At 34.4% G+C, this 14,058-nt stretch overlaps 2 protein-coding genes across 2 annotated transcripts; one reads left to right on the forward strand and one right to left on the reverse strand.

The window, feature by feature from the left end:
- Positions 1-6,345: 6,345 nt before the first annotated feature.
- LOC111020881 (uncharacterized) lies at positions 6,346-11,322 on the forward strand. The gene is made up of 5 exons (XM_022297674.2): positions 6,346-6,535; positions 7,905-9,206; positions 9,688-9,902; positions 10,128-10,351; positions 10,436-11,322. The coding sequence occupies exons 2-5, from the start codon at positions 8,027-8,029 to the stop codon at positions 11,154-11,156; spliced, it is 2,340 nt and encodes a 779-aa protein (XP_022153366.1). The 5' UTR covers positions 6,346-6,535; positions 7,905-8,026; the 3' UTR covers positions 11,157-11,322.
- Positions 11,323-12,645: 1,323 nt separating this feature from the next.
- On the reverse strand, positions 12,646-13,860 carry LOC111020814 (60S acidic ribosomal protein family). Its single transcript, XM_022297589.2, has 2 exons — positions 13,561-13,860; positions 12,646-12,981 (listed from the first exon to the last, which is right to left on the reverse strand). Exons 1-2 carry the CDS (start codon positions 13,756-13,758, stop codon positions 12,817-12,819), a joined length of 363 nt encoding a protein of 120 aa, XP_022153281.1. The 5' UTR covers positions 13,759-13,860; the 3' UTR covers positions 12,646-12,816.
- Positions 13,861-14,058: the final 198 nt, after the last annotated feature.

Genomic DNA, 14,058 nt, shown 5'->3' on the forward strand with positions numbered 1-14,058 from the left:
CTCATTTCCTCTTTAAATTAAATGTATCTTATATTTATTATGCATTTTATAATTCAATAATCATGTTTTTAATTATGTTTTGGAAAAACTGGAAATTGAAACCTAAACAAGAAAATTTGAACTTTTCTTAAAAATAGGAAATAAGAAACATGAATAGTTACAAAACGCTTATATTTCTAAAAAAAATTAGAAACGATAAATAAGAGATCGACTTGACAGCGGTTATTTATCCAAATATCATCACAAACAAGTTTTTTCAAACATGCTAAATGAAAATAAAAAATTTTAATTAATGGGTTAGAGAGTAAACTTATATTTTAACATATTTTTTCTAAAAATATATAATACTAAAAAGTAAAAATAAAATACATATTTTTTATTTTATGTTCAGGTTGGCCTACCCGTATACGTAATAGATAGTATTGGTTCTATTTGACGTTGTTCACAAATGTTGAAAAGAGGAACAATTTTATTTAACAAAAATAGTTACTCAAATTTTCAAATATGTTTCTATTGAATTTTTATTATAAAAATTGTTATGAAAATTGTTTTCGAACAAAACCCTCAACATATATATATATATATATTACTTTTTTTAATTAAAAAAATTGACGTTTTAAGAAGCATATATTTCATATGCATCATCTATGCTAACAAATCTTTTTCCTTTTCTCCATTTTGACATAATTCGTAGGAGAAAAAGATCAATTTAGATTTAAACAAATGATTAACAGTATAATAATTATAAAACTTGAGAGACCTGATTAAGAACTAAATCAATTTAAGATTCAAATAATTAATGATGACGATAATTTGCCGACCTAATTTATTCTTATTTTAAATTTTGAGTCAACAAATTTCCACCCAAAAAAAAAACATTCTAAACAAAAAATTAAAATCATAAAGAGAGAGAGAGAGAGAGAGAGAGAGGTGGGAGTTTGGTGACCTACCTGGTCCAAACAAAAGGGTCTAACAATTATTAACGTCTATGATTTTTAATGTACATATTTTTTTAAAGAAAATTTAAAAAAGAAAATAAAAAAAACAGATTGTTGATGGATCCAAAGGAGTTAACCAAGCTGGTGACCTACACACTAATGGTTGCATTGGAGTTGTTTTTATCAAACTTGTTCGATCAAAAACAATAAATCTCCGAACATACTCGAAGATTGAATTTTGCAAAAAATGAGTTAGCACTCCGGAACCTGTATCGATATGAGTTAATTCAAATATATCTCAATTCTCAAAGATCACGTACTTTTCTCCTTTAACTTAAAAGTATTTGTAGAGTAACTAGATAACCATGGGTGTTATGAATTCAAATTTATGGTTATCTCCGAGATTTCATGCGAACTGCACTTGAAGGGAGGAATACAGTTATCCATTTGAACGTTAGAGTCAAGTTCGAATACGAACAAACAAGTTCGGCAATTTAACCGTGGAAATCTTCCAATTTGGTTTCTGAACTCCTGCCTTATGAGGTTCGTGCATGTGGTCTTTAGTCGAACTTGTTAATGACGTGTTCCCTAGGTGAATTTTCACTTTAATCAGGTGTGGTGCTAAGCCATATACACTATGGTGAAACTTAAGTTAGATCTTAGTCCAAACTGGGGTCAAGTCGAGCTTTTGATAAAGTTGCGTAGAAATTGTGTGCTTTTGTAGAGAAATGATTTCATCTTTTATAGTGGAGCTTCGAAAAGTGTTACTTCTTGTTTTGGCGCTCCACACCTGACAATTAGTAGATTTTACACTTATGGCATTAGCGTCCCAATGGCGATGTTAAGCTATACTCTTTGTTGGGTTAATCAAAGGTGATTGCACCAATTGCCATCTCATCCTTGGTCGATTCGAGTTAAGGTTCAAACGCTGATTTTTTGATGAAAAAAGTCACATGTTAGGCTCTGATTTTACCCTTAACACATCAAATCTCGACTAAGAAAGTAAACTACAATAGCTCTAATCCACTCTAGAGAGGAGGATGATGGGAGAACTTTGTTAGTTGAACTATAAGCACAAAAGTTACATCACCTCGGATAATGTCAAAGAAACAACAAAACCTTTTTGACATTTCCGTTTCCCTTTAAGGAATTTTTAGAATTGAATTACCACACTTAACTTTGGATCGACCTCTCTCCAAACTATCAAATGAAATAAGAGCCAACAAAAAATTCCACCATTAGAAAATGGACAACTATAACAAAACAATAATGAAATTCCACGTAAAATACCTCTACCATTCCTATCTATAACGTCAAGCGAATATTAGTTATTGAAACGTAGATCCACAAAATTTCAATTCTCTCGAGTTCCCTGCTCCAAAATATATTGGATCGGTCAAATTGCACGAGCTATCCCTGAAGTATAAAAATTGATTCAGAGGGGCATATTCGATATTTAGGAATAAAAGAGGGGCCATTCTTCAATAAGTGCCAAAACCAACGAATCCACGAGGCTACGGGTGGAGGCTCCTCTTTTATGTGGGACCATGTTCCCCTTCTTTTACTTTCCTGCCTCGCTTTTTTTTTTTTTTTTTTTTTTTTTGCTTTTCTCCAATTCTTCTTAATAAATTTCATTGTTTCCCTTTTTCTCCCTCCTTTTTTCCCTAAACTACCAACAAACCACCTCCAGAGAGTTCCCGCCGTACACGTGGCGTGATAGCAAACGAACGGTGTGATGATTGTTTGACCTTCTTGATCGGAGCTAATCCTGATCCGACGGCTGAGAATAACTGGAGTACTTCGGGGATCGTTCAGAATCTCAGCAGATTTTTGTGTTGTCAGCAAAATTTACAGTACCGTACACTCAAATAATATGGAGTAGATTTTGTAAATAATTTTCAAATGTCTTCTTTAATATTTTGAAATTCTTAATATTATAAAAAACAAATCTCAATTATGCTATTCTATAGACAAAATTTAATCTAAATATTACTTTGTTTATTGTTTTGTTAACTTTAATTTATTTTATTTTTGGTGCTCTTCATTTTAATATCTATTGATTTGGTTCAGAAGTGACAATTTTAGTTTTTATTTACAAAAGTTAAACAGAATTTCTATACATGACAGAAAATCTTTAATAAATTTATTGAGAATACAGTCACGATAAAATTGTGATTGGAAAAAATAAGATGAAAAATAAAATAAAAAGACCAAATGATCGTTTTTAAAGTGCATTGATCAAAACAAATATATCGAAATCACAATTATCAAAATGGACATTTTGAAAGAACAGGAACAACGGTTTGAAAGTTCAAAGATCAAAATAAATAAAAGCTAAAACTGGTCCGGACCAAATAATATTTAAATTGAAAAATTATGAAATTTTATTAATTTAAATTACTTATGCACACCTAAACTAATCTGATAACCGCGTGGCTATCATCTAAGTGATAAGTTAATGTAAAATAATAATTTCATGGTACACCAAATTTTCTAAACAATTTGTTTTTTTTACAGTGACCGAATTGATAGTTTTTTAAACATTGGATAATATTGAGAAGGTAATGAATGGCCAAATTGAGAATTATTTAAAAGATTATGACTATTAGATATACTTAGCCAATATAATTTTATTCTTAATTTTTAGTTTTGTTCCCAGCTTTTAAAAGTTTTAGTTAAATCTTTTCCAACAGCTAAAAAATAATAATAATAAAATAAAAATAGTTTTTGAAATTGTTATTTTGTTTGTGGTTTGCATTGGGATCATAAAAAGTTTTTCTTTTTCTTCCCTAATCTTTCTTTATATATTTGAGGACAATTGGAGGAGTTGAAATTTTCAATGATTGATTTTGGAAAATTCTAAAGGAGATGCTTTTGGTGATTAACTTAATCATATGAAGTATTGTCTTTTTAGAACACACAATTTGTAAATGTTTTTTCATTAATGTACTTCTCAATCTTGCCCCTCTCTTTTCCAATTAAATTAACTTAATTCGTCTTAATTTACTATAAAACTCGCTCATCCAGCGGTTGAAAGCCCGTCTTAATATTTTATGATACTAAGTTAAGAACTATAAAGTTAATTTAAGGACGAAACCGATCTCACATTTTTTAAGTACTAATACAAAAGTAACAACTTTATATCACTAAATTTTGATGACTTGTTTGAAAATCTGATTTTAGAAAAGAAAATACTTGAGTGTTTCCCTATTAGGTTAGCACACATTTTTTTACTTACCATTATTACGACAGATTGAAGACAAATTGAAGAGAGAAATCATAAATGCAAAAAAAATATATTTTTATATTTTTTAAGAAAATTAAAAAGTTGTCAGTGTTGACCATTAAGCACCTAAATATTATTTTTTTTTAAATAAAATCGATGGAGAAAACTTTATTATGTTTTTAGAGGATAAAATAAAATTACACAATTTATCATCTCCCTATAATTATTATTTTTTAAAATTTATTTGGTAATTTATTATTATTGTTTTTTAAAGTCTAACTTTACTAAAAAAAACTTGATATCTATATCTATATATATATTATAAAATGTCGATGGAAATTAAGAATATGTTCACTAAGATAAAGAATGAGGTCATAAAAACAAAATTCCCTTCTTCTTCTTCTTTTTTCTCCCTTTTTTATCACTTTCGGTTATTGATTAGCATATTCTTTTGCCAATTTCAAATTAAATTGAGAATCTACATCCCCACTTACAAATTATATTTTTTAAAAAATTTATTTATGTTTCTCCAAAAATATATTTTTGGTGTGTGTAAATGTATATATTTAGAAAATAATATTCAAGTCTCGAACAAATACTAGAGATTCTCTTTATATATACACTGAAGATTTTGACATTCTATTTGTTTGAAAGGATTTGATACTCGTGACATCATTTTTACAATTAGTTGAGATATATATCTTTGATCTAATTCGAATCTTCACCCTTATGTTTTGTTGAACTAAAAATATCAGTGGACAATATATGCATAATTAATGGTAAGAATTTTCAAAAATAAGAAAGTTAATATTAGAACACAAAAAATAATATTTTAGATTGATTTTGTTAAGGACTTTGTTTCTAGGTTTTTTTTTTCTTTTAAAATTTATACCTATTTGCTTGTAATTTTTGATATTTTGTCGTTTATTTTATTATTATTATTAGTATTATTATTTTGAGTTATTGTAAAACATAATTTTGAATTTGGTTTAGCTTTAAAAATAGGACAAAAAAAGAAAAATTATTAATAAAACAATAAAATTCAAATGCATAATTGTTATCAAATTAGGGCCTGCATTTCAGGTTTCTTGTTTTTGTTTATTCATTTCTAATAAAAAAACGAATTGCATGTTCCAACATCCATGAATTCAAGTATAATAAAATAATCTTTTTATTTATGTTTTGAAACGAATTGGAAATAGGAACGAAAAAGAAAACGACCATTCATGAGCTTTGCAACCTTTTGCTTTAGCTCTTTGGCTCGAGCCTAAAAAAGGTGAGAAAATTAGGAGACAGAACCAAAATCGAGGAAGGAGAATTATATGAGTCCTCCTTAATTCACAAAGCCTAAAGTTGACGTTTTAATATCGATTTTATGAAAAAAGAAATAGAAAGTCGAGCATTCAATTAAGCTATTTTTATATCTAAGAAATCATTAGAATCGAATGCCCCACTTACCCTATCACTGTGGACCGTTAGGTTTGCAGGGTGTTGTGGCTTGTGAGCTTGAAGGACTTAGCGCCATGACAAGTGGTATCAAAGTCAAAGGTTCGGCCAAGCCATGGCTAGTGGGAAAAACTATAGGCTTGTGTCGTCAAAGAGGCTCAATGGAAGCAAACTCATAATTGTGTAGACACCTTGTTACATAACTGAAAGGACAAATTTCAATCGAGCGGGTTGCTCCTGTAGAGAAAGATGAGCTAAAACTTGTTTGGTTTGTTTTCAAAATTTCTATTCAATTTTGAGAATGTTTCTAAAAAATGAGAAACAAAAAATATAGTTGGTTACAAAATGTTTAGATTTCTCAAAAAATTGGGAACGAGAAATAAGAAATGAGAACCTTACCAAGCGGACCAAAAGTTAACGTAGTCAAGAGAGTTAATGTAGCACCAATAGTTAGAATAGCTCAATTGGTTAGAACGCCTAAAAAATAAATAGTTTTACCTTGACGACCAAAAACAATCCATTTTTAAAAGTGCAAATAACCAAAATGAAGTAAAATAAACAAAAATGGTTATTCAATCGAATTTTAAACTCAAGCAAATTTATTTGGTCAAAGATTCATCAGTGGCATTATTGAAATATAGAGCAGTGGAAAGGGCAATATATAGCAGAGGTCGTGTTCTCTCTTTTTCTCTCAGAGCTTTCTTTAATGAGCTACCCGACGTGAATGAATCTTTAGTTTTTGTTCTTTCATCAATTTTTTTTTTGCTCCTCCATTCCTGGTTTTTTTTGACCGTTGCTTTTCTAAACCCTTCTCTCTTTCTCTCTCTAACCTTCATCATCGTCTCTGCTCTGTGGTGAGGCAGTGTAATTGATCACTCTTCACTCCTCTCTGTTCCTTCCCGCCGGCCAAGATTCCACCCACCAGGTACCTCTCTCTCATCACTCATCCATCCATTCCCCACTTTCTATCCAATTTTTCATCGATTATCTGCTTTTTCTCAACGTTTCATCTTCTGGGTCGCCTTGGTTTTCTGATGAAATCGCAACATTGATTCAATTTTTCTTGTTGAGCTGTAAATTTTCAGGGTTTATATGCCTTTTCTCTACATTTCTTCTTCTGGGTTGCCTTGGTTTTCTAATGAAATCGCTACATTGATTCAATTTTTCTTGTTGAGCTGTAAATTTTCAGGTTTATATGCTTTTTCTCTACATTTCTTCTTCTGGGTTGCCTTGGTTTTCTGATGAGATCGCAGCATTGCTTTAATTTTTCTTGTTGAGCTGTAAATTTTCAGGGTTTATCTGCTCTTTCTCTACATTTCTTCTTCTGGGTTGCGTTGGTTTTCTGATGAAATCGCAACATCGCTTTAATTTTTCTTGTTGAGCTGTAAATTTTCCTGGGATATTGCGCTTTCTCTCAACATTTCTTTTTCTGGGTGGCCATAGTTTTCTGAAGAAATCAGAATATTGCTTGAATACCTCTTGTTGAACTGTAAAATTTCAAGGATAATGTGTCTTTTTCTCTACATTTCTTCCTCTGGGTAGCCATAGTTTTCTGAAGAAATCACGACATTGCTTCAATATTTCTCGTTGAACTGTAAATTATTGTTCTCTCTCTCTCTTGGATGTCTCAAACCCATTTGTAGAGAGAGAGAGAGGGGGGGGGGGGGGGGGGGGTTGTTTGTAATTTGTTGTTTGATCAGGTTTCTCCATGTGAAGTCTGCAAATGGGTCGTTCTTCTTTCTTTACTTTGAGCCCTTTATCTTCTTTTCTTGTGTTTGTTTTTGCTAAGCTCGAAATATGACAGTCATCATTCTCCTTCTGCCTATTTTTGACTTTCTTTTCTTTATTTTGTAATTTTATATTGATATCTTTCATTTTTTTTTCCTGGGGTGTCTCTTTTTTGTTTTTTCCTTCCTAATATAAAATTTTCTCAGTTTCCTTTTAAATTTCTAACTGGCAAGTTGAGGATGAGAGGCTCCTATTGTTTCAGAAGAGAAATCTTTGACAACTCCATAGAATCTTTTGTTCTTTTTCTGTGTTCTTTAACTTCAAAATTAAGAAAAGCATTAATCCTTCAAATTCTGTCTCTCCCTCTCTCTCTGTGTCCTCAAATCTGGTGGAGAGAAGCCTCCATTTTCTAAAACATTATTTAGTTTTTTGATTTGATATTTTAGGATCTTGCTTCCATGTTTTTTCTTCTTCCTGTTTCTTCTTCTGTTAGTGCATTTGAGATACTTTGTTGAAATACTCAAGTAATTCAAGGCTTGAAGTTGTCTCTCTTTTGGCTGAAACAGCCCAGAGAAACCTTATGAATCTGGCAAGAAACACACAGCAATATCCTTGTGATTTCGGTTTCGATTCGAGCCTGACAAATTCGTAGTGTCCCGAAGTCTTGAAGGAAAGGGGACGAATTGAGATGGGATGTTCCATGTCAAAGCTGGAAGATGAAGAGGCTGTTAAACTTTGTAAAGATCGGAAGAGTTTTATCAAACAAGCTGTTGAGCAGCGGAGGCGATTTGCTTGTGGACATTTAGCCTACATCCAGTCGTTGAAACGAGTGTCTGCCGCTCTGCGTGAGTATGTCGATGGATACGAGCCTCGTGAGTTGTTGTTAGATTCATTCATTACACCCCCTTTCACACCCGTGAAGAAAACAAGTCCTGGTTTTATATCTATAACACCGAAGTCGTTTCCACCACTTCCAATCCAGTCCAAACCGAATACAGTGTTGAAAGTTAATTACCTAAGATCGGGTGGGAACGGGGCGGTTTCTGTTGAAGAGAGACCTCAATCACCAGAAACTGTGAGAGTTGAATCTTATTCACCAATGCACCAGTATGGATTTGATGGTTTCTTTCCAATGCAATCCTCACCAATGAATTCCTCATTCTTCTCTTATTCTCCCAACAACAGACCAAACATCCCTCCCCCATCACCCGAAAGTTCGCAATGGGACTTCTTTTGGAATCCATTTTCATCGTTGGATAACTACGGCTACCCCTCGAACAATGGTCTTTATCATATGGCTATGGATGATGAGATCAGAGGACTAAGACAGGTTAGAGAAGAAGAAGGGATTCCCGAGCTCGAAGAGGATGAAACAGAGCAGGAAGACAACAGCAATAGGAGGGTAGACAGCAGCAATAGAGTAAATGCCACTGAAGAAAGAGCACAAACTGGTCAAAGTTGTTGTAGAGAGGAAGTCCTTGTTGAAGACGTGGATGATGATGAAGAAGAAGAAGAAGACGACGACGACGATGGCGATGACGATGAAGACGCAACAAACCATGGAAGTGAGATGGAGCATGAACTAGAAGGCATGCAATCTCGTGGTAGCAGGAAGATTGATGTATCAAGAGTACAGAATGCTGGACCTATTGCAAGTACAAGCCAAGAATCTGCAGTAGCCGATCCCGAAACCAAGGAAGAGACACCGGGTTTTACTGTGTATGTGAACCGAAAGCCAACAAGCATGGCAGAGGTTATCAAAGAACTGGAAGCTCAGTTTATGATAGTTTGCAATTCAGCAAATGAGGTTTCAGCACTATTAGAGGCTAGAAAAGCTCCATACATGGCGACCGCAAATGAACTTACTGGTTAGATTCATAAATACTTCAATCTAATTCTCTTTACTTTACAACCTTTTTTTTATCCTTCAATTTATATGTGCTTTGCATTCTAGTTATTTGTCCATCTCATATAAGAAAGTTATATCTGAGGGCAGGGAAGGGATTAGATTGATTATGAGAAACATAAATTTCTATACATGAGAGATGAAATTAATCCTTGAACTTGAGTTAAGCACTATTGAAAATTTTGAATGAAATATTACCTTTTTTAGAACAATCATTCACAGTGAGGAAGAATTTGATTAAAGCTAGGGGAGTGGATGGGATTGTTCGTGCTCCAATCTTTGGTTGGATGCTATTATGTGGAGAAGAACCCGATTTTTTGAGAGGTATTATGATTTAGGATTTAGAAACTAAGGGTAAAAGTGACAAATTATGGAACACATGTACAAGTTCTCTCTCTCATATTCTCAATATCAATTCATGAAGTCTTGTTCTTTCTTGCCAGCCATGAAAATGTTGAACCCAGTAGCTTTATTCCGATCGGCTTCATCCCGCTCTTCCTCATCAAGATTTCTTATGAGCTCTTCTGCAACTAAGGATGAAGGTGGTTATGAGAGCGGTGGTGACATATCGGAAGAATCCAGCTCATTTTCGGCTGGTCATCAGTCGACATTGGATAGATTATATGCCTGGGAGAAGAAGCTCTACCAGGAAGTGAGGGTGTGTAGCTCAAATCCTCTCCTGTCCTAACTCCTAATTTTTCTGCGTTTATAACTAATAACACCATTAGTTAGAATGTTCACATGTTCCATAGACAGACACTCACAAACTTGCTTTGAATTAATCCTGTGGACGTTTCTGTTGCGCTTTTGTTTCATCATAAGACCGATTCGTAGATCATGATAGACAATTGATCTCTGTAATATTCCCTTTCTTGTTGAACAGTCTGGAGAAAAAGTTCGAATTGCATACGAGAAAAAATGTAACCAACTGAGGAACCAAGATGTAAAAGGCGAAGATCCATCTTCAGTAGAAAAAACAAGAAGTTCCATGAGAGATTTGCATACTCAGATAAAGGTTTCGATTCACTCTGTCGAAGCTGTGGCGAAAAGAATCGAAACTCTAAGAGATGAAGAGTTGCAGCCTCAACTTCTAGAATTGGTTCAAGGGTAAGTCTCTAACTGGATTTAAACATGGCGGGTGAGAAACAAACCAGGTCATGCTGAGATAATAATCTAACCTTACTTGCACAGGTTAGCAAGGATGTGGAAAGTAATGGCAGAATGCCATCAGTTACAGAAGCGGGCATTGGATGAAGCAAAGCTTCTACTCGCCGGTATACCGTCGAAGTTGGATGGTAGAAAGCTCTCTTCAGCTCCCGTCATTGAGCCAAACTGGTTAGCCCGTGCATCTGCGAATCTCGAGACGGAGCTGAGGAATTGGCGAAGCTGTTTCGAGTCATGGATCACTTCTCAGCGATCCTATATGCACGCGATAACCGGGTGGCTCCTCCGCTGTGTAAATTCCGATTCCGACACAGCAAAGCCACCATTTTCGCCCCGCAGGTCGAATGCATCTGCACTTCCAATCTTCGGACTTTGCATCCAGTGGAACAGGTTCCTGGACGAAATCCAAGAGAAGGCAGTACTAGACGGGCTCGACTTCTTTGCTGCAGGAATGGGGTCCCTCCACACACAACAGCAGCAAAGGGACGACCCTCACCGGATTCAGGTCGGGTCACAGAGATTCGGGGGGTCCGAAGAATCAGGTGGGAGCATGGAAATGGTAGAGTTTGGGAAAGTTGAAGAGGTAATGACTGCAGAAAAAATGGCTGAAGTTGCCATAAGAGTGCTGTGTGCTGGGTTGTCATTTGCTATGAGTTCACTGACTGAATTTGCTATCAGTTCTGCTGATGGATATAGTGATCTTCTTAAGCAAAAGCCTAAAGGAGACAGTAGCCAAATAGCACAATAGCCTCAAGTAGGGGTTGGAATGTAATTACAAATGCTTTTATTTGTAGCTTAGAATTTATTTTATTTTATTTGGTTGGGTTACAAAGGTTAGAAAATTGCTCCACATAGATGTATTTAGTTGAAATCTAACTTAGATTTATATGAAGTAACTTGAATGTTTTTTTTTAGTTGCTCCCTGTTATAGTGTGAGTGAGTTGGTTCTTTTTTGGCCTAAACTAACTTCGAAGTTGATATTATTCTAAATTGGAACAAATGCACGACCTAAAACAGCAAACCATCATGGGATGGTCTAGTGATTTATAAGGGCTAAAGTAAATGGTAAAGGGCTTAGAGGAAATGGATTCAAACTGTGGTAGTCATTTAATATTCTACGGATTTTCTTATCAATAAAATGTAGTAGGGTCAGACGATTGGCCTGTGAGGTACACGCAAGCTAAACGCATAGCAAAGTTGACCAGCATTCTAACCAAAATAAAATTGAATATCTAAAGTTGATGGAATATATTCGAATCAAATCAAACTAAGTCGCAATTGTAGAACGAAAAATTGATCGTTAAAATAGTAAAAAATGTCGCATCCCACTTTATCACTACAATGAATATATTGTAATCAAATCAAACTAAGTCGCAAGTGTAGAATGAAAAATTGATCGTTAAAATAGTAAAATATGTCGCATCCCACTTTATCACTACTCCAATGAAAAATATCCCCATTCTCGACAATCTACTTGTTAATTGAGAAATTTTTACCATATCTTCCATTTTATGTTGATCCTTTTCATTTCAATGCCAATCAACTAATTCTTTTTTTACCAATTTTCACTCTCATCTTTGTCTATTTATAATTGTACTTACAACTTTAAAACTTCTAAATCCTCAATATTTTGAGAAAATTGTCTATCAAGATTAAGTTTTTATTTCAAAAGTCCTTTTCAAAGGAGAAAATTTTAAATAAAATTGTATGGAACAAAAATAAAATCTACCTTTTTTGACAATGTCCATGGTGTCCCTGTGAGTCAACAAAATGCTTTCTGGTTCTTAAGAGTTTCTAATATTGCTCGAGTTCTAATGTCACTTAATGCAATCAATAATAAACTAAAGGCAACTATATCTTCCCTTATGAAGGATCTTGTAAACTAACCCTTAACCCTAAAACCATTTCGAATCTTTAATCTATCCACAAAAAGTACCGTACCGAATAAAAAGTTCAAGGACTGAACTTGTAATTTAACCCAAAAGAAGTCAATGTCAGTTTTTTAGTTTTCTTCAATTCATAGATCTGTTTGATGGTGGATTAGGCCAAAAACTGACCCACTTAGAGAAGACTCCAAACTTGTAAAAGTTAAAACTATATCAATATACTCAATTCAAAGTTGGAACAATTGTGCTCTAAATCAGAAATAGATTCAAAATAAGACTTCAGGCAAAAGCTCTCCAACAACTTATAGATGAAGACAATGAGTTAATCAGAAGAAATTCCTCAAAACACAATTCCCAAAAGAACACATCTAATTCTCAACCATTTAACAAAGATCAGTAACAAAATTTCATGTCCTTCACAAGCACAGAAACTGAACTGGCAAATTCAAGTACTTGCATATGCATAATTTCCTAAAAAATTATGATGTCAATGGACAGAACGATAACAAGTAATTATACCAACTAATCAAAAAGTGAAAGGCCAAGGTCATCGTCACTCTCTTCCTTCTCCTCTTCCTTCTTTTCAGCTGGGGCTTCTGCAGCTGGGGCAGCTCCTCCAGAAGGAGCAGCTGCGGCTGCTCCACCACCGCTGATGAAACCACCACCGCCACCGCCACCAATGATCACCTGAAATATAATAGTGTTTAGGTACACACAACAGGTAATAACAGGAATGCAGGCAATTACTTGAGGAGATACCATAAAGAGAGTATTAAAAAACCCTCATCTTGCAAATACTTTTGCTAACCCAGAAAAACTTCAAGAAGGAATCACACAAAATAATATTTCAATGGAGACATTGGCGTCTAAGCAGGTAGGTATTAATCAATCAAGAAATTCATCAATCATTATACCAGAAATATGATTGCCAAGATTCCAGAATGCAATAATGCAATACTTTTAGCACGGAGATCTTTTGGTCGACCAAATTCTAAATGATCAATAATTTCTAAATGGACCATGTACCCAAAAACCTAATTTCGTAATTGAAAACATCGACCTACAGATCAAACACAGACTAACGCATACACCAAAAAGAGAAAAACTTAAATACCATAAAATAGAAGATAATGCCTTATACTGACTAAACATGTAAAAAAAGAAATCGAAAAGCATCAGATCGGGAATAATCACGCGAGAACATCAAAAGTATTTGAAGAATAAACTCGACAAACCGATACAATAGAAGATATATATAAGGAATACCTGGAAAACGGCGGAAGTGGGGGAGATGTAAGAGAAAGAGGACTGAACACCACCGGAGGAGTCGACGGCGAGAGCAGTCTGGACGAGCTTCCTCTGGAGCTCATAGGTGGAGGCAGCGGAGCCTTCGAGGTCGCCGGAGTACTGCTTGGCGGTCCACTCGGCACCGGAGCTCCGGCAAACGAAGGTGAAAACTCCCATTGTTGGTATTGGAGAGAAGATTAGTTGAAGCGAAATTCGGCGAGAGAAGAGAGAGTGGGGCGGGTCTTGTGCAGAGATTGGTTGTGTGGTTTTTATGATGAAACCCTAGCAAGAGAGAGAGCAAATCGAGGGTTTTGCTTCATGTCAAATTATTCTTTTACCCTCGTTAGTTTTCTTGAGTTCCAATTGGTAGTCCTTGCCCTTTTGGGAAACTAAAATTTGTCTAAAATATTAAAAATGATGTTATATATATTCGTGGTTAAAAAAATATATTATTTTTGTTCCTGTACCTTCTACTTT

This window comes from Momordica charantia, assembly GCF_013281855.1.
Source record: "Momordica charantia cultivar OHB3-1 chromosome 8 unlocalized genomic scaffold, Mcharantia_2.0 BLBB01000008.1, whole genome shotgun sequence".
In the NCBI taxonomy this organism is placed as follows: domain Eukaryota; kingdom Viridiplantae; phylum Streptophyta; class Magnoliopsida; order Cucurbitales; family Cucurbitaceae; genus Momordica; species Momordica charantia.